Here is a 24,368-nt window from a genome sequence, read left to right as displayed (position 1 = left end):
TTGCATACAAGTTAAGAGGATATTCAAAGATAATTTTGTTTACATAATAATGTCCTTAATTCAGCTAATAACAAATGTCTATTTACAAGAACTTCATGGCATCAATTTCAAAATTACGTAATACATAATTGTTCGGATATTTCAGAAACGATCAGTTTTGCTTACGGATGGCAGATTCGTCGAGGAGACAAAATTCAGAAGTGCAATAATATTGTATTAAAACCTATAGTAACTTTCGAAGTCGGTTTTATGTGACGTTTAGAAACTATTCCATCGGATCGTTACTCGTGCTAAAACGATTGATTACTTATATACAATAACGATTCGTTAAATATGGGAACCGAGCATAAAACAATTTCTTTTGTTAATAATTTAAATATTAAATTAACAAGAAGCATATTTGTACATGCAAAAAAGTCTGGTGGACATAAACAAAAATATACTGATGAGATTGTAATAATTTGCTTAGAACAGATATTTTTAGCAGGCGAAGGATCGTTAGGGCCTTATGATAGTTGATAGTTCATCTGTAAAAGTATGCCTTTATAGTTTTATCGATTTACAGCTCTGTACGAATAATTTTATTTTAATACGCCATATTGAGCCGAGATGGCCCAGTGGTTAGAACACGTGCATCTTAACCGATGATTTCGAGTTCAAACCCAGGCAAGCACCACTGAATTTTCATGTGCTTAATTTGTGTTTATAATTCATCTCACGCTCGGCGGTGAAGGAAAACATCGTGAGGAAACCTGCATGTGTCTAATTTCAACGAAATTCTGCCACATGTGTATTCCACCAATCCGCATTGGAGCAGCGTGGTGGAATATGCTCCATACCTTCTCCTAAAATGGAGAGGAGGCCTTAACCCAGCAGTGGGAAATTTACAGGCTGCTTATGTTATGTTATGTATGTTTATATTGACCGGGACGCCGGCGACACGCTATAAACTTATTACTATTAACTAAATTTTCTAATCGTAGATGTGTTGTAAGGTGTTGCTACACTACAGGCGCAGGTAACGTTCGGACGTGAGATATAGCGAAAACGGAGCCGTCCTTATCGAGGCACGCGTAAATTAATTACAACCGTAAATAATGTATTAGTAAGTGTTACTGAAATAATATGCTGTCGTACACATTTGCTGCAACGTTCGTAACCCGGAGGACTTCGCTTTTCTGGCGCCAGTGCAACTAAGATATTGTCACTATATCACAAACGAATCAATGATGAAATGTAATCATTGCCGTTCAGCCGTTTTCCTGATCTACTAACGCGACGTCAGCGGTTCGGTCAAACTCGGATCGGATTATAATCGGGATCGTATATAACCATTATAAGTCAGTCGAATTGACTCCAGGAGACAAAATAACAACACTGTACGACTGTAAGATCATTCTGTGAGTATTTAAATAATGTGGAATTGAATTACTAGAACAATAGCACAAAATGTTGGACACAACAACGCAAGGCAAACCGTCTGCGACGTTTTCAGTAACTGAGGCCGTGATTTAGCAATTACACACAAATAAGAGCGTAAACATACAAATGATTATATTTGGAATATTTGGTAATCACCTCTAGTTCTTCCTCCGAAGAATGGTGATCGTATAGCTGGTCGGGCTCCGGTGCAGCGAGCGGTCGTGGCGGAACAGGCGCGCAGGCGCATGCTTCACCACCCATACCTAACAAAAAAACACCATATTTAAGTTGAACAATAATTATTTCATAAAAAAAAACGACTTTATAAATATACCTGCATGTGAGTACTTTTCTATTATTTTTACATCCAAAATAAATATATCCTTCTAAACGATTTAGAAAACATAGTTTTCCAATCTTCGTAATCAACTTTTTCTTTTAATGGATTTTGACCCCAAAAATATTTAATAATATTTATTATTATTAATCATAGAACATTAAAAGCAATTTAATATCGAGGGAGAAATCGAATAACGAACAATCAACAAGTAAATAATATTATTATTCCACAAGAGTGGAAAATTAGAGGATACGGATATGGATTTTTCTTATTTACCCTCCTGTACTTAATTCAATAAAAAAAAAACATTCGATTCGGTTCACAAGCGGTATAACTCCCGAGGAAGACACAGAAATAAGGAAAACCACTTTCGAAATCTAATAATAATATACTCAGTTTAATTTAATTCAATTCCATTCACTTTGACAACGTTAGGGTTGACGATTTAACTATTATATTACTTAGTATATTATTGCGAGCCGCGCTTTTCAAATGCACAGCGTTTGGTCACCATTCCCTTATTATGTTACGTCACACTGATTACTCGATAAACCACCACAAACGACTCACCCGCGTCGTACCTATCGCTTACATTCAGGCCAGTGACTGCGGAATCCCCATCTAAAAGGTTTTATTAAGGCACCCGATAGTAAGCAGCCTATGTCAGCCATCGTCTGTGACCCAAAAACGCATGACAATGTAAGAAAAGTACGAAATTAGCGATGCAGTGTACTAACAGGCAGGAATAGGGGAGTGGGTGGGAGAGGTGTCTCTCGGGGCGGAGGGGGTGGACTTGAACTTGTGTCGGCTGGAGCCCGCAGACAAACCGGCGCGGCGCGCGGCGCGGGCCTCTAACACCTTGCTAACCGACATCCCGCCATGACGCAACGTGTAACTTTAGATAATTCGTCTCGAGTTTAGCGGGAAGTATTCTGGTCAGAGTAGCGCTTCAGGCGTACAAGACATGTAAGACAAAATACAAAAATTGGCTTTACCGTAGAAACGGTGCCATAGCAACGAGTGGAACGATGTACCCGTTCACAACATACAAGACTGTAGTCGAAGTTGCCTATCAGGGCTCGAAATTACAGCACGAACTCAGTCTGGTATTAGAAAATCCAAAATGGCATTAGAAAATAATTATTCAATTTTTTTAAATTATAATTTCATTTTGTAACGACGTTGTTCTTATATTAAACATATCACATGATTACTGATTATGTATACTAAAGTGTTTGGACTTCAGGTTATTTGCAACACTCTTGTGAAGTTTTAAAGACGAAATCGATCAGCGGTTTAGGAGTAATGCGCAGACAAGACCATTATTTTCAAAATTGTATTTACTATCAATATCGATAGGCATCGATTTTGGGTATATATGGTTAATTGGTTATCCATGTATAAATTGTAGCATGACGGCAGTTTTAAACGACATAAAGCGAATATTTAAAATACAAATCTCAAAAACGTAAAATTTCGTATTTCATAATACGCTAACGAATAAAATGCATCCTTTTAAACTATCACATTATCTTAATTCGAGTGAATTTATGAAATGCCGGCTCGGTACCTTAATTTGTAAAAAGCAGGTCAACTTCAATTTAAAGGGTTCTATCATAGCGAGCGAACCTTTTAATTCTGCGCTGTTATTAAGTGAGATTATCATTATTGCGAAAATTCCCTTCTTGGCACGAAATTCTATTTTAAAACGGTCGTGATTCATAAGTTGAAAAGTTTTTAGGTAGCGCTAAGAACACCATCCATCGTGAACGTAATAAAGATAAGTAATTGACTTCCAGACTACAAGCATTCAGTGATATATTTAAGCTGATCTGGACGGCGGCCTCGCGAAACTGAGGGCTTGTCGATTACACGCGTGACGCGAGTCATGTTATATGAAATAACAAAGCTATGCACAAAATAAAACACCGAGTATTATATAATTAATTTTAGGATTGCTTTCAAAATTATTATGATATATTAAAACTGATTTTTTTTGCTAAGTTCTCAAAATATTGATATGATCTACTCTACTGTTTTAACTGAATTGGACTAAAAGAGCCGAGGCCACGCAGTCATTACAACGGGTGAATTTTGACATATAATCGCGGGTTCAGTACCACTGGATTTCATTTACATAATTTGTGTTTACAATTATTGTTATAATAAATTCCAATGCATTGGAGACAAACATGCTTTTAAATTAGTTAAGGGTAACTTTATCTGATTCTGAGTCTTGCCACATTCCATCCACAAGTGATATAGATCTTCAAAACTTTTACACTTATCACAATTAGGAGAATCAAATTTTTTTCATAAACCTAATACGATGAGCTGTAGAAATATATAACTTATTTATTTTGAATCTGGCAAACCAAGGTAAGTGATATTTATGTATTAAATGATTAAACTTAACAAGATAAAAAAATAAACGTTAACGCTTAAACACTATAAAATAAATTAACTAAATAAAATATAAAATAAAATAAAAACTGATATAATTATTCATTTTAATACTTCAAACAAGTTTAATAAAAACAATAATTAACCTAATATTATAACTACACTTTGCAAAACCGGAACGAAATTCATGAATAATTTTACCATTACAACGTTTTTCATTTATTTTAATAACTATCATGTTACGTTACGTTCGCATATTGTAATGTAGTAAAAAAAAAACGAAAACATTTATTGAAACGCCCTGTCAATAAAAAGTCAAAAATATTTTTTTAATATGCGGAATGGCAAAAGATAGACCAAGGTGATAAAATTCAAGGTTTTTGAATTGATTTAAAATGAAAATAAAGTTTTGGAACTGAAATATGATTTATAATAAAAAGGCGCAGGTGCTTTCAAAAATATTTTAACATCGACTCGATATTTCCAAATAATTAACGATTAAATATTAATTAAAAAAATAATTTAAAATAATTCGTTACATCCATATAGGTACTCGGTGGTAGGTGGTGGTACAGGACTTCGTGCAAGACCGTCTGAGTAGGTACCACCCACTCATGAGATGTTCTACTGCCAAGCAGCACAGCTTAGTGTTATTGTGTTCCGGTTTGAAGGGTGAGTGAGTTAGTGGAACTACATGCACAAGGGAGACAACCGCTTAGATTCCAAGGTTGGCGGCGCATTGATGTAAGGAATGGTTAATATTTCTTACTGCGCTAACGACTCGGTGGCGGTCACCACTTACCACCGGGTGGCCTATTTGCCCGTCCGCTTACCTATTACATAAAAAGGTCAAGCTAAAAGCGTGTTAAAATAACGAGTTACCCGCCGATATTAATGAGGGTATAATATAATAAATATTATAAATAGTTTATATTTTTGGAATATTGCAATGTAAAACATAAATAAAATGGATGCCCTCCAAGTCACCTCCCCACGGTAAAAGTAGCCACGACGCGCCGCCCTCGTCTCGTCAAACAAATTAAAGGAAAGGGATCGAACCGCAAGTCGCTAATCGGAGAGTTAAAAATAACTTAAAAAATCGTTAGAGTCAGATTATTTCCATCGCGGTGAGCTGGACACTTTTAAATTTCAAACAGGCGGCCATTAAGCAGTCTATAGCAGAGACGGTGTTACTTCCAATAACTTTTTATTGAGAATTAAAATGTACTTAGGACTAATATTGTTTATATGGATCGTGTCCTTGTGCGGCGTAGGACTGCTCTCAGTTACATAAATATCGCAACGTAATTCACGCAATCAATGAAGGATCCCAGCCTCCACAAAAACCGGCCACTATCGGCTAAATAGCGAATATTGAATCAGCGCGCACTAAGGCAGCAATAAATCACTTCGCTCAATGCTCTCCGTTTCTGACGCTACATTATTCTGTCCTGGCGTTTCGCTTGCTGTTGTTTTCAGCGGTCTTATTTCCTCGCTTATTGGACGATTCAATAATTTACCTTTATATCATTCAAAACGAACACTATACTTATTAAACGATTACGTGTTACTCAAATGTAATTAAAGATCCCATTCAATATCAGTCTAACCGAAAAGGATTTTTATCGATTATAAAGCAAGTTTAGTTGTGAAAATGTGCGTTTAGGTCACTCACAGTAAATAGCCTCGAAGTTTCACCGACTCGTCAAAAAGAGAAAAAGTTAGATAGACTGGTCTTTGGATAGAAAATGCATCTAAAAATTGTATCATAGAACTAGATTAAAACAGGAAAGCACAAAACCGACTCGACTGCGAGTGAAACCGGGCTGAACGAGAGAGCTACATTACAAATATGTCTATATTGGGATCGGACGATATTCTCCCCGTATATAGGAACCTTAACGGCGAACATTGCATTTGTGCGCCCATAGCACCAAACAAAAAGTCAATTGAGCATCCAAGTGTCAAATTAGACTCAGACAAGAAGTTTTTTAAAGATATATCGAAAGTCAAAGTATGTCCTATAACAGTGTTCCTTGTGAATAATTGAAAGGTCTGTATTCTCGCTTGACGTACTGTTCGCGCTCAGATCTTATCTCGTGGCCGCAAATGACGGAAACCGAAACGCTCTTTATGTGGACGGAATAGGGGTGTTTATGGTGTAGAAGTATTTCAGTAGGTGTTATCATGGTGCAGCGGAGATCAAGATTCATTGCGTCGTTGACGGGAGCGAGTCACGAAACATCGAACCACCGTGCGGTAGCCATGCGTCTGCGGTTTCACGGACATGTTTATGGACCTTTATGTGGGTTTCCGGTCTCTTGTGTTTGCTTGCAATGATTTAATGTTATTAATGCGTCTGCGGGATATCTGGTTATTTGATTTAAAAGTGTGTTTTTTCGACTTTGATGCAACAAAAATGTAAATGTAAGTTTCTACCTAACAAGAACGAGATGGAGGCCATGGCCTCGTTAGCACATTTACGTAATGTAAATAAATAGAGTTAGTTCAATCAGATTACTATTCTCATAAATATTTAAACGTCAGGTACCTAACTTATTTACATTACTCGTATCCGGTGCGACCAAATACATATGTACCGACATATTATGTGAAGCCCTTTATTTGTAAGAAAGGCTTGTCTATGATTGCGGGGTAATTTACATTGAAGTAATTTTACAAGTCAATTTTTTTGTCAGAGAGACTTCATTCATCATTTTTATAGGTTGCTTTCCTTTCAGAATACAAATGACTTGTGGTACTATTAAATAAATGCTATCCCATATTTATTTAATGCCTCACCTGTGTGTAGATGGGAACCGAAGGATACGGACAGATTTTAACAATTATAATAGAAGGCGTATGCAGGAACCATGAAATCGGTGCTTTTACTAAAAGTAAGTTGTTAAACGATGTGAAGATAAATATTTATGGTTCATGCAAGTCCAACATACTCATAGCTGGTGGGCACCGCAATGCAAATGTGGGCACAGCGTCGACTTGACTGCTCGACGTGACCGGGCGCGGGGAGGGCGCGGCGGCAGTGCGTGGGCCGAGTGCCGAGTGCTACACACACAGACAACGCACTCTGAACAGTAACACACCCAATCTACTCAAACTCAAGGTCAGCGGCCGAGCTCCTGACTTCCCTGAAAACTTCTCGTCTTCATAGCACAACTTCCCAAACGCCTCTATCAAAACAATTGAACGCGATTGTGTTTGTATTCAATTTCATCTTCCACTCCCATGTAAGGGAGAGATTAACATAATATAGTTTACTAATTAATTTGTCTAAAAATAATATCGCTTCAGATTCAGATAATTCGAGTAAATTGAAGTTTGAAAGAAGTAAATTTGAGTTGTATTATATAGAAATGTTGCATTTTAACATTGACGTTAGAGCTAGTTACAGCTACGGCTAGTTCAGAGACAGGTGGAAGATGTTTGAATGAACACAAATCGCTGCGAAGACGCGGACCTGTGTTCTTGTCCGTTTTTGTGATCTCGTTACAGATAAATGTGGCGCTTTACCCAAGGACACTATTATAATGTTCAACATAAACACTTACTATACACGGACGAATACGAGACACAAGATAGTGACTTGTAAAGAAATAACTAAAGTTTAAATATGATCAAAAATGATTGCTCCATCTGGCGCAGTTTGGAGATTTATGAGGCGAGACATAGCAAAGTTCATAATCGAAATAGCACCGATGCAGCGCTCGGAATGGTACCGGGAGCTATGCTAATAATTGCCAATAAGCATGCCAACGGTTATAACTTCACCACTGCCGGCACAAGTTTCTCTTTGAGCAAGTTTTCAAGGTTACCCTAGATGCAGACCACTTAGACCCATCCTCTACGTGCAGATACATATCCATATATGCCAAAATATTAAAGATGCATAGGCGATATTACAATAGAGACGGCCAAACTCCCATCAGCTCGTAATCACGATTGTATGCGTGTGTTCATTGCGAGCACCACACACATTACCGGATGGATTTAATGCAACTTTAATATGGTCATTCTCGATCGTAGCTAAGTGTTAAACTTAGGAGCTCTCATGAATTGTAAAATGAAAGGATTGATCTAGGTATCTACGCTGCGGGTATAAATAAATAATAAACGTAATTCATTATTCGGATATTTTCGACGCATCTCGATAGACGGTTCTTGATACATGATTAAGATCCCACTTGTTATTATGTCATTGTTTATTTTTGGATTATACTTATTGATTAAATATAGTTTCAACCACATATATTTTAAGATACTGTAAATAAATTGTTTGTTCGCATATTTTTTCCGAATTGTTTGATCTTTTATCATTATTCATTACCATTGGTTGACGACTTAAGATATTAAGAATTAAAAAAACATCTCAGACGTATTTAATAAAATAACATAAAATTAAAATGAAGGAAAAAATTATGCATTGCTCGTTTCAAATCTATTCTAATAATTAATAAGACTCAAGACTCACAGGGCTACGGTTTCACCTGAATTAAAACTTTCTAATCTTTCCTAAATTAGAATCTTAATCATGTACAAAGGTTAGTCAGTGCCCTGTAACAGGTATGCAAAATATTAACCGGCCAATGGTACGTGATCGTTGTTGAAATTCAAAGCGCTGCATAAGTTGCAAGACCTGCGACGTAAACGGTGGTCTTAGAGGTCATATCGCAATGATGCTTCCCATCACACACGCCGCAGTAACCATGTCACACTTCGAATCAATCTTAGATTACGTTCAGGAGGTCGATCGCTGGCTCATTTACAGATTTGGTACCAAATAAAAGAAGTAATAAGTTACCGTCATCGTTATTTATATTTAAACCAGTATTAGCGCTCGTCGGAAATAAATCACGCGACAGGTATTCCACTGCGCGAAACTGATACGAAACATTTGCGATCAATGTGTTGTAAATAAATACCTTAAAATTAATGCGTTTGAATATGTTGCAACACTAAGCTCTATTTGAATTTACGGCGAATACTCTTATGTTATAACCTACCTAAAGTCACTTGAAGTTTACGAATACGAATGCTGACACGAATCTCATTTGTTTTATACAGTAATAGTACGAAATTTTGTGTTAATTCTCAATTAACTTAAGTCCTAACAGCTCCCTCCTCCAGTCCAAGTACCTCCCAGGGTAGCAACAATACTGGCTGCATAAATTGTAATTATTATTACCTTCTCTAATTATTTTATGTCGATACTCCTAAATTACGCTCCTAGCTACCTTTACGGAAATTTACTGAAAAACTTTTGTGATAATAAAAAAAAATTAAAATGACCTAACGCTTTGTTCCTCAGTTAAGATTTATACTAAGTTGCATAAAATCACGACGTTATCATTTTTAATTTTCAACTAGACTCTTAAAGATCTACTTTACGTATACGAGAGCGCGCAGACGAGGGTGCTGGGTGGCTGCGGCCACCCCGGGATACAATTAATTAATTTTATATAAATTTCACTTCAGTGAGCGTTTATAATAATTTAACAAAATATGTTTTACCTTTTATATAAAAAAAAGATTCTGATAAAAAACTAGCTACGCCCATTTTATCGATCAAAATATACTTTATTCAAGTAGGCTTTTACAAGCACTTTTGGGGCGCCACTTTACAAACGATCTTAAGTAAGGCTACCACCGGTTCGGAATGGAGATTCTATCGAGAAGAAACTCAGTAGTTACCTTTTTCAACATTTAAAATACAAAACGTAAATATAAAACGTTTAGTTCCTGTCCTTGATTTCTATACAGGACTCAATCATTTAAATGTGTACAATTAAATTTTAAAGTTAAGTTTAAATTGTAAAAGTCTACTTGACGTATATACATATATGTATATATTTTGATTTTGATTAAACCTATCTCGTGCACAGTATGTCTCAAAGTGAATCATTCGTTGCTTTCCGTATACAGTAGTTATTGATATACGCTAATGGAACTTTTCCCGGTTTTCACCTCTCAATACATTCCGAAGCCTGTATAAAATTGTTTGCTGAGACAACAATAAGCGTTGATAATTAAGAACCTGCTTCGGAGATTGTGTGGCTGCGTCGCTGACGCGCATTGTATCGGCTTTGGAAAGGTGTTAACAACAGGCGCTGTTTGCGCACGAAGGCCCGAGAACATTAAGAGCTGTACGAGTAAGGAGATCATACCACCGAACGTTTGTAAATTCCTTTTACGACACTCATTCGTGTGAGGTTTGTTTTGAGCCTCACTTCCAACGTTTCCTGAGCCTAGTGATCGTTTATTTACGGATAATGTTTTCCCATGATGGGCAGTTCATTTTAATACGTACGATAATAAGCGAGTGCCGGTAGACTGGTGGGCGCATGTATAATTGCGGCATAACGTTGAGCTCGCCTTGGCTTCGGCTGAGCAAGGCCAAGGTTGTTCAAGCGTACCACGCCCCCCGTCCCGGTGCCTGCCCCGCACCGCACACCTCACGCGCCCCGTGCTGCATGCGCACGCGATTTTTTGCGCAGTGATGTAATCAGAAATTCGGCGCGCGCACAACATGGCCGCCGGCCGTCACGCACAGATGAATAAATATTTTTTACCATTATTTTTTGTACTGCAGCATTCTAATAATCAAAAAAATATGAACAACCATAGTCATTATCACGGATTAAGAGCCTTCTGTTCGATAACATCAGGTCAATAAAATCAACAATTTATCAGGTAATTGTGAAACGAACTTAACACGTGTGTCAAATAAACGTGGCGTTTATTTTGATGTTTCGTCAAAATAGTTTTTACTTAATTTTTATATAAAAAAAAACAATCAATTATTATTCCTAATTCGACAAGTTGGGCGGTCTATGAGAATTTTTTTTTCCGTTGTCGATCCAGGTATTTAAGCTAATATTTTACATTGTGAGTACAAAGAGAAGAGTCGGTCCGATGGCCAGATCCACCGCAGTCGAGACTCGAAGCGCGGCCGCAGACCGCAGCCGGCCACTTCCCAAGCGAACATTACACGAACAATTAAATTGGAATGTCGCTCGACATACAAGTTCCAATACAACAATGTATATTATTTCTTGCCGATATTACTCAACTTGTAATGACATTCCTTTTTTATTACGATTTAAAAAATGCCGTCGATGACTTTATTTAGGACTGTATGGTCAATTGTTTCACATCTGACTATCGAATCTGTCATCGTTTGGCGACGCGATCCGCCCTGCTACTATTTCTGTATGAATGGCACCACTACAAGCATCCGCGAACACACGACGGGCACACATCCTGGACATCGTGCCAAAAAATCCTGTGTAGAGGTATTCGTGGTGCCAAAAGGAATATTTTATTGTGAACTGTTAAATAAACATCAAAACCATCGAATTAAAACTGGGAATATATGTGAAAAACTTTAATGTTTAGTAAATAAATTATTTGGAATCTTAAGCCTAACAATTTATTTTTAACGCTCCTGGGTTTAAAACAAATGGCTACGTGGAAAGGAAATGAGTGCAATTTGGAATGATAAACTAACATCAAGGAAGCAGCTTAGTATCTTAGATTTACGTCTCGAACAAAAACGTTTCGACAAACAGATGCGTCTTAAACGATATCCACGCCCACATCTCCCAGCTCCCACGCGAGCTCGCGGTTCCGTATACGTGCCGTACTACGTGCGCATCTACGTTACACTATGTAGTAGCTGTAGTAGCCAGCTAGCCAACTTGCCAACTTGCCAATCGGCCAACGTTCGCCGAACGCTGCCAAAAACAACAATTGCAATATTGGGGACAGAATTATCTTCTTAACACATAAGATGGGAAACCTTAAGAATATGTTGCAACGACGAGTAGTATGGACGTACGAATCATCGCACAAGTTATATCTATCGCATTTTAAATGCCAAATGTATTTTGGCTGACAATTAATGGGTCCATTAACTACTGAGTTTCTTGCCGGTTCTTCTCGGTAGAATCTACATTCCGAACCGGTGGTAGCTTTAGTTTAAATAGTTTGTTAAATGACGATTCAAAAGTGCTTGTAAAAGCCTACTTGAATAAAGTATATTTTGATTTGTTTCGTTTCTCAATGAAAAATCTAAACTTACTGATGTCGGTGACGTCATTCCATTTCATGATGACGTCAGCACAGTATTCACCTGAAAGCAAAAAGGTTTGATAAACTGCACATCCAACTAACTTTAATGATGAGTGTTATTCCCATCAGCATATTTTGATAAATTAAGTACATTACTTGCAGTAATAGTTTTTCTATAATATTGGTCATTTTCGATCTCGGCGACCATTCTCAAGGCGATTACGCAGGACATAAGTACACATGTTCGCAAATACAAGTGCACGATGCCTTTACTCGTATATGCGATGAGTGAGTGGAAAAGACCGGAGTAAGTTTCGGCGCTGGACCAACGGCTTTGTGCATTATATGCCGTAGTTGGCTACTCTCCTTTGAGACTGGCTGCCGTGGTCGGAACGGGTCAGAAGGCATCATCACCAACCTAATCCTATCCGTATAGATCTATTCCCTCACGAAGGCGCGCCCCTCTGTGTTAAATTATTATCGGCGTGCATTAGTATCAGACAGTGACGCTCATTCTTACAAGATGTCTTAGTTCGCGTGAGAAGACTAAGAGTAAAGATAAAAAAAGTACAAATACAATTTTATTTGTTGAGTTTATTTTATTAAAACACCGATAATTTAACGTGGAAGGGCGCGCCCTCGTGAGGGAATACATCTGGAACCCCGAAGTGTTTCACCATCGTATAACATAGAACTTCTAGGTTTTTATAATCTGGAAGTTTTAAGTAAGGTTTCTATGATCATGTGATCAGGTGTTCCTACACTTGTTTATATTTTTAAGGGAAACAGAAATATAGTAAAAATTTAAACCTAGACCTGTTTTATGATGAACGCTTTTGTAACAAAAGTTAAAGTGACATTAGATTTGCAATTCGTTCGGTAATGTTTAGTCGGGATATTTTTAAGCTTAAGTATCAATGTACAGCATTTTTTAAAAAAGGTTGGTGAGGCAAGTTGGTCATCTGATGTTAAGCAGTGAGTTCCAGCTATAGACATTGGCGCAATAACAAAATGTTAACCATTTACTTGCATCGCCAATGCGCCAGCTACAATGGGAGCTAAGATGGATTCCATGTTCCTGTAGATACATAGGCTCACTAAATCTTCAAACCGGAACACAACAATATTGAACACATAAGTATTGCTGTTTGGCGGTAGAATATCAGATAAGTGAGTGGTACCTACTACCCAATGGAGCTTGCACGAAGCCCTAATTAGCTAAATTACATGCGCACTCAAGAACTTTTTAGCTACAATTAACAAAGCACACACCCCGATTTGATAAAAACATAATAATTGAGCTAAATTCACTCTTATTACAAACATGTATTTGGTGGTACCAAAGCGGTAGTAGTATTTGTCATTAAATGTTTTTATATCAACATAATATCCGAATTGTTTGATATATTTTGCGTTTGAGGAAGGTAAGGGTTATCACTTCACAGTAATTTCATTCAGTATTCAAACGAGTATCAAACTAAATTGTTAAGCTTTATGAACTGTTTCTAATTGTATAAAATATTTTAGGATGACGGTGTATGCGAATTGTATTCGCACTAAAACGAAGCGCGTCGCTGGAATAACATAATCGATTGCTAAAGATTCGAGCAGATACGGGTGGCCCTACATCGTTTAGCTCGTCTACTTTATCAGTATATATTGTTATTCTAATTTCGGGTAATTCATGACGAATTGTTTTCAATTGTCTTATCCTTGTCACTCTTATCACGATAGTCGTGTTACGATACAGGTGATTAACATTTGGCTGAATGTTTGAAAGCAGATAGAATTACAGGCGCCTGATGCTTGTGAAGCGACGGACTAAGCGCTCAATTTTCTGAAATATCTGAAATGTACTTCACAATAATTATGAAAAACTCTATTCCCATTATGTGTCAGGTTGAACAATAACGAAAGAAAATTTAAAACAGGCCGGAATCGAGACGTAAGATCTTTTCTATAACACGACTCTTCCATTACGATATTAACACATAACGTTGTTCTCGTGAGAGTTTGAATATTGACAATGGCTTCTTTAATCGTAATGAGATGTTATTGAAAAGAATTGGAACTGAAAAAGTGTTATACGTTGAACGCAGTGGTCGGTATGTTAACTGTCGATGCACACGCAAATACACGACACACCCCCCTCGGCCCGCTCCCGTCGACCCCCTCGCCGCTCCTCACGCAGCGGCCGTGATGACTTCAATTAAGCATAGCGCCGCGAGTCGCGACTCTCAATACCTTTAAAAATTGTAATTCGTGACCTACTTATATACGACTATTCGCTATCTCGCTGATAACGTAAGGACCCTGTAAATGTGTTCTTCATCGGGTTTTAGAAGCGAGTCAAATAGAAACGTCCCCTTTTATTAAATCTAGTTATTAGAGATTAGGCGATGTGAAAGGTGGCAATAATTACGCAGTAAATAAGGTTGAGGCGAGAAGAGGCGATACGGGCGTCGGCCTAGTTTCTACTGAATGAATTATTCTAATTGGCACGGGAGAGAGGAGAGGGGGGCGAGACGGCCCTCTGGTTGAGACTTCTGTTCAGTTGGTTGTTGCCTCTTATCAAATCGATGATAACTAATAAGGTCACTTAAAAATTCTCAATAAAATTGATCAAATTGTCGGTATCTTGTGCGGCAGCTCCTGTCGCCTGTTGACTTAAAACCGACAAAAAATCGCATTAAGACGAACGTTTTCTGTAATTCGAAACGAAACGTATCTAATGTAACTTATAATTTAAATAAAATTATTAGATGGTAATTGAAACTTTGTTTATACCGACACAATCTCTTCGAGTACATGGGCTATAGGCACGGATAGTAAAATTATAATAATAGAATAATAAATATTAAAGGTGTTTGTGTTTGTTCGCGGTGGCTCGACACGCGACGCGCCTCGCAACGTGCCGCACTATCTCGCTATCGTAGTGATTGTATTGTTATCGCTCCGTGAACTATAACAGTTTCAATTCAAAGGTTGTTGCCATCTGCTCTTGCTGCGTTCAGCTTGCGTCGGGCGACGCCGACGTGCGATACCGATACGGCGGCCGTTAATATTATTAAAGCTGGCTTCAAAATCGATGTCGAGAGGAATTCATTTATTTCAAGTTTCAGGAAAAGATATAGTACAATATTATATATGGGCTATAAAAAACATTCTCCTATATATTTATAATATCGACAGAGAGCGCACAGCACGCAAATAAACAATCAATTATACTGAACATCACAAGTGTAATCTCTATCGATTACTAATAAATAAATGACAAACGTGCGTAGATATGAATATGAATATTTATTAGTCTTATATAGTTTTTCTTTAATATACAAACTAAATATATATTGAACTATAACTATTCAATATATATAAACTATATATCTTTATGTCCTATATATTAATTCAAAATAATTGAATTATGAAATAGCTTGAATAACTGTACGATTATAACTGATTATTTTTGTCAAATACAAATCGATAAATTAAAAACAAATTCTAATTGTCGGTATTTAGATAAGTATGTTGCGGAAGTTCGAGTTTGATTTTGATAATTCTGTTAGATTTCGAGAGCAGTAGGGAGCGAGCCGGCAACGTGCGGGCGTCAGCGGCGCGGGGGGGGCGGCGTGCGGTAACCTTCGCGACCCGCTTTCGGCGAGGGTGAACGCCCGCGCTCCTCGCCCTCGCCTAGACTAGCTCTGAGCTATGGCCTATGCCTAGCTTATGAGCTGGCCTCGCGTAATCGTCTCGAACTGACGGTGCTCATGTTTATGTTTACTTTTAGATTATTTTAATAGAACAGTCATCAGATCGCCAACGGAACTGACGATATATTGCTCTGTTAAATGATCGTGACAGACATCCACAATCTGACTTGGAGCCCGTCAGTCCGTGCGCATAATGCTTTACTTCCTGACACTAACAACGCTAAACTACATTCTAAGAGCTTGAGACGTTCGTTCAACAGTTCATTATAATTATATAGACATTTGCGAAATATTGCAGCAAAACTTATTTTTGAATTGACTGGACTATATTGAACAGAGAAAACTGATTTGAGTTGTTTTCTAACGAAGACCCTGGCTTAACTTTTATGATAAATACGTGATTTTTTTTAAATAAAATTAGTTATTATAAACTAAAGTCATTTCAAGGTTTTAGCCAATGAAAACTTTCGCAATGAAATAATGACGGAATTCGAAAGCTGCTAAATATGTACTTTATGACATAGATACCGCCAGTCAACTGTCTTGTTCACGTTTTTGTGCGTAACATGAATATTGTAAAACTTCACTTTGTACAAAACCTTTCAAAGCCGTACATGACGGCTGACGTCACGCCGCGGCCGACGCCGCAGTCCGCGGAGCGTCAACGACTTATCGAAACATGCAAATCGATCGAGAATTCGAGATAAATCATATTCCCCGGGGGACGCTAAACGCGTGCTGTAGCTATCGTGATGCAATTTAAACTATTGGAGGTAAGTCGTGACGGAGAAATTGTCGACAATCTCCCTGGGGAGATCGTAGCGAATATGTCGTGGCATTCGATTACGTCGCCATTTTCAATTCATTCGTTCATGACACATGTTGCGGCTCGCTTCGACGAAATTGTATTATTCCGAAAAACATGTTCGTTTAAAAAATATTAGCGTTTAAAAAAATGTACTGGTACTTGCAATAAAGTTGGCCGTAAATCGTCATTAATCCATCATTAATTGTATTAAAAAATAAATGATAGTAATGACTACACTCAGCATTAATTTAATGTAATTATACCACATATAATTTATATGTAATTTACTTGGTTGTAGGACTTTGAGCAGCCCGTCTGGGTAGGCTCCTCATAGATATTCTACCGTCAAGCAGCAATAATTTTAGTGTTGTTGTGTTCCGGTTTGAAGGATGTGAGCCACAAGGGACAAAACATCTTCGTTTTTAAGGTTGGTTGCGCATTGGCGGTTTAAGGAATGGTTTCAATTTCTGACGGCGCTAATGTCTATGGGCGGCCCAGCCCCGTTCTACTTCATAAAAAAAGCAAAATGTTTTTTTTTCTCCCAAAAAGTTTAGTAAGAATTTTTAATATTTATGTGATTGTTTATTACATAAATTTTTTATTATATATGAGCCGAGATGGCCCAGTGGTTAGAACGCGTGCATCTTAACCGATGATTTCGGGTTCAAACCCAGGCAGGCACCACTGAATTTTCATGTGCTTAATTTGTGTTTATAATTCATCTCGTGCTCGGCGGTGAAGGAAAACATCGTGAGGATGTGTCTAATTTCAACGAAATTCTGCCACATGTGTATTCCACCAACCCGCATTGGAGCAGCGTGGTGGAATATGCTCCATACCTTCTCCTCAAACGGGAGAGGAGGCCTTAGCCCAGCAGTGGGAAATTTACAGGCTGATTATGTTATTATGTTATGTTTATGTTTATTATTAGATTTTAATGATACACGTTTAAATGTAAGTGACTTTGCATTTATATTTGTATTTTTTTAGTCCCTTTACGTGTAATTGTGAAATGTTAAGTTGTTTAAGAAAACATTATTTAAAAAGAATACACTTAATATACAACACAATACAACTTAAGTGTCATTTCGAAATCAATAAAGATTATGAGACTCTTGAAAATAAATATTATTAAATTTAATGTTAAGCTTAAAAATTAGCCTATCTTTTAATTCCTATCGAACTGTTATCAAGTGCTTATGCGTTCATTGGTACATTTGTAGTCATTTAAATTCACATACATACAGGAAACTAGATATAATTAATTATTCAGTCGCCGAATATTTAATAACTTTCATAATCTATTTTCATTGTTATATTGTGTCAGCCGTGCGCAAACGACAGTTCAAATTACTCGAGCCGGTCTACTGTCGGGTAGTCTACAGGCAATAACTTTGACGGGGCTTAAAATTGAAATATCAATAATATCGTTGGTTTAACAATAGCCGATTATCTATGGCACACTTTGACACTTTGCGGTATTAGGCAAGACGTAGATAACGATGTGGGTCAATAACCTCGCGATCAGAATGCGATAACCAGCTGTTATGCTTTTTTTGTCGTTTTTCTGTACGTTAAGAGTCGTCAAAAATATAAACCGTTGGCATACTGACCTTAACAACTTCGAAAAAAATGTGCTACTGTGAGATATTTTTTAGAAAATATTTAAGAAATAATAAATTCCACAACAATAAACAATAAAACAAATTCTTGACGAACCAAACATATAAATTTACATAAAATTGTTATAGAAGAATGCTAGCTCTGCTAAGTCAGTGCGCGAGGGAGCAATATTTTCTCACTATCTATGGTCTCTAAAAATATTTTGATATCACGTACAGAAGGTTACGTTATATTTAAAATATATAATTCAGAAACTCTAACTAGCCACTAATTATATCACGAAATAAATAAATAAAACATAATTTTTTTTCGAAAAAAAATATCTGGCTTAATACAGTTGATGTAAATAAAAAAAACCCGCTGAGTTTCTTTCGCCCGGTCATTTCGGGTTGGAGGTGTCAAAAATCAAATGAAGTTTAATATTTGTAAACTGATAAGAGATTTTGAATTTAAATTTGAGGAAGATGGTTTTGTATAATTTTAAAACCAAAATTAGAATTTAATATTTTTGTATTCCTGGATTCAAACAAAACCGGATTGGTCAATTACGTATAGTTGAATCATACGTAGAACGCAAAATAGTACTATAATGAGCAAGATAATGACAGCGTGGCACACAGTGATCGATCAGTTGATCAGAACGAGCGACACGACTTAGCGGTTAGACTGCGCGAGCGCAGGACTCGTAAAAACGACGCTGAAATAAAACAGGCTCCGTCGACCGGTCGGACGCGCCCGCTCTCGTGACATAAGTTATAACAGCAAACGAGAAATGTTGACGGAAATCACGTAGCCATTGTCAGCGATGCTGCTCTTTTTTACTACACACATATCTCCTTAATTCAACGTCGCAAGAACTTTTGCAACAGGCTTTAATGTAGAACGTGAATGGGCCTAAGGGCTCCTGGAAATTGTCCGCAATGGAATTGATGAACGTCTCGAATCTTTATTTAACTTATAAATATATAAATGATTCAAACGTGAAGTCACCGGTTTTTTTAAAATGAATAATAAGATTTAAAATAAAAACTCACCCAAATCGATTTAATTTTCACGCAATGTGGTTATCAGTTAGGTTTGATTACAATTCAGTCGAGCCAGCTGACTAATGCGAGGGAGGAGGGGGAGGCAACTGATACACCAGCGCTATTGGTTGCGGGATCGTAATCTTGCACGAATGAGCTGCGCATGCGGCTCTATTTTGCCATATACGCCGGCCACGTTTTACAATATTTTCTTACATTATTTTTAGGTTAAAAATTATCAACTACTAAGTTAGAAATGTAATAATTGCCAGGATAACTATTAAATAGCTACAAATATACGAACGAATTGCTCAACATATATTTTATAAGCACCAAAATGTATATTTTTTTTCAAACGTAAGTACTAGAATTATTAAAAAAGCAACGCAGAATGATCATTACGCAGTTAATCTGCGAAAATACATATCAAGTAAAAATCAAGTACACACTTGTGAAATCAGTGGAGCGACGACAATCAAACTAGTCGTTTAGCGGAATGCGTAGCCAACGTTAAAATAAACACCACGTGCGGACACTGTTACGGGCGTGCTTGCAGATTTTACCAACCTCGTTCGATTACAAACTAAATTTATCTCAAGACTTTTGCAACACAAACATTCAAAATTATCTTTTTACGCGTAATAAACGCGTGGGAGCGCTACCTTAACAACAGAAATATGTCAAATTGAGGTGTTTTAATGCGTGGTGTTGACGTTCGTTACAAAACATAATTCCCGGATACCTCACGTCTGTGTAATCATTGTTACTACTGGATAGTAAGCCGATAAGTTTTTGCGGCGGACGTTCAGAGAAACGCGAGCATGTGTCTCTTTCTGGCTAATCTTCGGCCGGTGTATTCGAGTGCAGGAGTGGTTTTTGCGGCGACCGTCGCCTGTCGCGCCATGTTGGGAAGCGAGGGCAGGGGGCCCATTCACTGTGCAATTGCCAATTGATGGGATGAAATGCAATTCACAGACGCTAGGGCTGTCTAAACCCAATCGGACAAAAATTGTTTTTATCATATGCTGTTAAATAAAAACACAATAACGAAATATCCTCCTGCAGAATACGAATATCTCTCAAACGATAAATAAGCGATACACATTAACGAGGAATTTATTAGAATCGAGTAGACAGCCTTTATCTGCTAGCCTCGCTCGTGTGCTTCGGGGAATCGGCTCTAATTAATTTATCCACTTTTGGCAAGATGTTTAATTCATGTCACCTGCGTTGGACGACGTCGTCGAACAGTCATTGTTGTATTTATTTTTACTAAGTCTTGGTGTCTTTAAAATATTCAAATCTTAAAATGTGGCGAGAAAATAAATGAACAGAATCATTTGATGGAAATGGAACCTAATTGTGATTGCAAACGTAATTAAAGGAGTCACTTATTTCAATCGGGTAAATCTCATTCAACTTTTGCATATTTATATATCCGCAATGAATTTCATTTGAATATTAGCGATTAATTCCTACAAAATATATTACCCAATCGCATAGTGCATGTAAAAGGAAATTTAAGAAAATATTATACAATATTGTAAATAAGTAAGTATTTTAACACAGATTTGAATCTCTCGATGAGACCATCTTGCTTAAGTAAAGAGATAGTAAAAATATACTTTGTTACACAATATTCAAGGCTGACATTGTGGAAGGACAAAAGTCAATTTACGCTGTATATCGTGTTTTATAGGACTCGTAACTCGTAACTGATCGCGAAACTAAATTCCATTTAAGTTAAGTTGTTCTTTAACGTTGGGTTTACCGTTCGCTGTTACGGTGAAATAGATTACACGAAATCAAAGTTTACTTCAATACGCTTATAAAAAGGAGAAAGTAAAACACAAACTACCAAGTAAGAGATGGGCCGAGTGTGTATCGAACCGAATATGTAATTCGGCCGAACATTCGGTGAAAATAATTTGGTTCAATTTAGCCGCGCTTTCTCTTGAGCACAGGGTGATTTACAAGTAAACCTTAACTTACAATGTGATAAAACTTTAATTATCTTCTTCTCCGATGTATGATATCATATAAAGGGTTATTTAAAAAAATAATAACCATCTAGATACTGATCGTAGTGCTCAAATGTAACAACTTTTCGTACGGGGGCAATATTGAAATATCAAAAAATATATACTCTAACAGCTGATCTGTTATTCAGTATAGGCTATTAATTTTTTTATTGTTTGTATTGTTATTAATATTATTCAAATAATATTCTTTTTTCAAAGTATATTATATCGGAGAAGAATTTAAATTTTTATCACATTGCACGTTAAGCTTTACTTGTTTCGACTAAAAAATAAATAACCATGAGTAATTTTAATTTTTCAGTTTTGATAGATAGTATGTCGATAAAAAGACGAAGTTCGGTTCTCAAATCTGAATGTATAACGAATTTCAGCCCATCTATACTGTTTTATTATTCACTAAATTTTATATTTAATATTTTTATTGAAAAATCTACCACCGGTAAGATAAAATAACATTTAGTAGTTAGACTAAAATGCTATTTTTATTATATATATTTTCCTATTTACGTATCCTAGTTCCTTTTTCTGATAGGATGAAACGTCACAATTCACGAAAATCCGACACGACCGGAGAGATCAGGCACGGGACCAACAGCATCGTGTGCTTTTCGAAGCACGGTAATGTAAGTAGAACCATTTCCTAACAAGATGCTGCTGGGACCCTTCATATTCGAATATGCTAGTGAAAGCAACAGTATTTTTTTATGTAATAGGTAGGTGGACCAGCATATGGGACACCTGATGTTTAGTGGTCACCACCGCCCATAGACATTGGAGCTGTTAGGAATATTAACCATCCCACACTTCGCCAATGCGTCACCAACCTTGGGAACTAAGATGTTACGTCCCTTGTGCCTGTAGTTACACTGGTGCACTCACCCTTCAAACCGGAACACAAGAACACCAAGTATTGTTGCTTGGCGGCAGAACATCTGAGTGGGTGGTACCTACGAAAGGATTGGTAACGTAAATCTGAGAGAGTAGGAATACAAACTTGAGCAACTTATATTCACAACTGCAAAGATTACACACCACAAAACATAAAAAAAACAACCGTGTAATATAAAAGAAACGCGTCATTTTCTTTATTGCTACTTTTTCAATGAACCTCGTACCTCGTGAAATAGCGACAATAGAATTGTATTAGTCACCAGCGCATTACACTAACGAACCTAAGCTTTAAACTACAGGAATACGAAGTAAAACTCCGTGTTTCAATAAATCATGACTTGTATAATTATAATGTGCTCCTTTGTAATACAGTCGAGCGATAACATGTCAACTAGAATGAATGCTTTTTTTATTCGTATTCGTTAATATAACGGTTCGAAGGACAGGACTCGGCATGTCTCGACCTGCTTTGCAACAGATGATGCAATCAAAACGTTCAATTAATTCAATACATTTATAGCGTAGTCCTATTCGGCGGTAGCAAATATCTATAAAATCATCTTTATAATTTCTCCTACATGTGTAATGTTATAAATTAAATATTTCTCTATCTGAGCTAAACTTAACATTTCTTCGAGATCGAGAGATTGACGTCAATTTGACAAAAATAGCCTCGTGTGTGTGTATTTTATATGAACTGACAAACTCGTAGTATTTGCCTACTCTTGTTAACCGAAGCATTACTTTGAAACATTTGTAATCGGAGTAATTACTCTTTAATATTTAGTAACTTTGTTGTTTTGATATTTGACGAGAACTATGTATCAATCCACCTCGTATTAGTAAAACCATCCTAAGTGGGAACAATTTTCGAGCAGTTAAGTGTTTACACTTGCATTCAAACAAATTAAAATGCACATATTGTTTAGTGTTGGTTGTGTACGATACGTTTAATATTGAAACAGGAAAACGATAAAGAGTACGATATTGAAAGATTGCCAATTTTATTATAAATTAATTATGACATTAAACGTCAACGTAAGTATACAATTTTTATATATTTTTATTTCTCAATGAATCAAAAAATGAACTCTTGCTGTAAGATATATTTACAATGAATGTAAAACTATTTTAAATTATTAATAATTCCATAAAATTTTGTTTAAACGTCAAATGACAATAATCCCTGTTAGTGTGAGTTCTACCAGCTCTAAGTACAAGTAATTAATCGTAATAATCTTATACATAATTAAAGATGACAAGTACTTTTTAACTGCAGCGACTCCCTACAATTTTAGCTTTAGGTAAATTGAAATCTAAGGCGGTAAGGAGTTTACGTCGCGTATATTAATGATAGAAAATTAATATTTGTTGAAGCTTTGTGCGCGGCGCCGGCGTCTGGTCTCGTACCATGATGGAAGATATCGCCTTTGTACGACTGGCGACGTTATTCATGGCACAACTACTTTACAGCGTGTCAAATATTGTCTTTAGTTTGTGTGACAGCCGGGCCTCGCACTACGGCGCGGCGCCGCCATTCCTCCACAGTCCACACCTCTGATGGATTCACAATGCTTTTTATAAACGAAACATATATATAACGGTATTTTAGCAATTTCAATTCACGTCTAGTAAATATTTTAACGGACAGGTTGGCACAACAAAGCCACCTGATTTGAAGCAACGAAACTTATAAAATAGAGAAAATGTTGCTCCAGTGTTGATAAGCCAATACAACAATTTCCCCCATTACGAGTAAAGTGCTATACTACTATGTATGGCAACTGTGTAATAATCACTATTTGCATTTGTCGAGGTCCAAATGATCTTTAATGCACGTAGCGCTGACAATAACCGCCTGTTATGTGTCAAACCACATCGATCACACGAACACTTCCTGACGTGACCAGCCTCGCCCGCTAAGATGTTGGCTGATTCAAGATAATAAGTTATTCGTGATATTCGTGAACATCTAACGATAATGGTCGTAGCAGAAAGTCAAATTTAACTCTTTAG

The 24,368-nt window shown here is 36.9% G+C and overlaps 1 protein-coding gene across 5 annotated transcripts in view; it reads right to left on the bottom strand.

Annotated features, from left to right (window-relative positions):
* LOC113393685 (uncharacterized) overlaps nucleotides 1-24,368 on the bottom strand; it is a 48,076-nt gene that overhangs the window by 17,198 nt on the left and 6,510 nt on the right. For 4 of the 5 annotated variants that reach the window (XM_026630690.2, XM_026630691.2, XM_064216027.1 and 1 more), the window contains exons 3-4: nucleotides 12,264-12,314; nucleotides 1,579-1,685 (exon numbers count right to left, since the gene is read on the bottom strand). In XM_026630690.2, coding sequence (XP_026486475.1) covers nucleotides 1,579-1,685; nucleotides 12,264-12,314 — 158 coding nt within the window. The remainder of the gene's footprint in view (nucleotides 1-1,578; nucleotides 1,686-12,263; nucleotides 12,315-24,368) is intronic. The other variant, XM_026630692.2, reaches the window with a different exon arrangement.

The sequence above is a fragment of the Vanessa tameamea genome, chromosome 10 (assembly GCF_037043105.1).
Source record: "Vanessa tameamea isolate UH-Manoa-2023 chromosome 10, ilVanTame1 primary haplotype, whole genome shotgun sequence".
NCBI lineage: Eukaryota > Metazoa > Arthropoda > Insecta > Lepidoptera > Nymphalidae > Vanessa > Vanessa tameamea.
The sequence above is the reverse complement of the archived record's forward strand: the minus strand, read 5'-3'. Positions and strand labels throughout refer to the sequence as shown.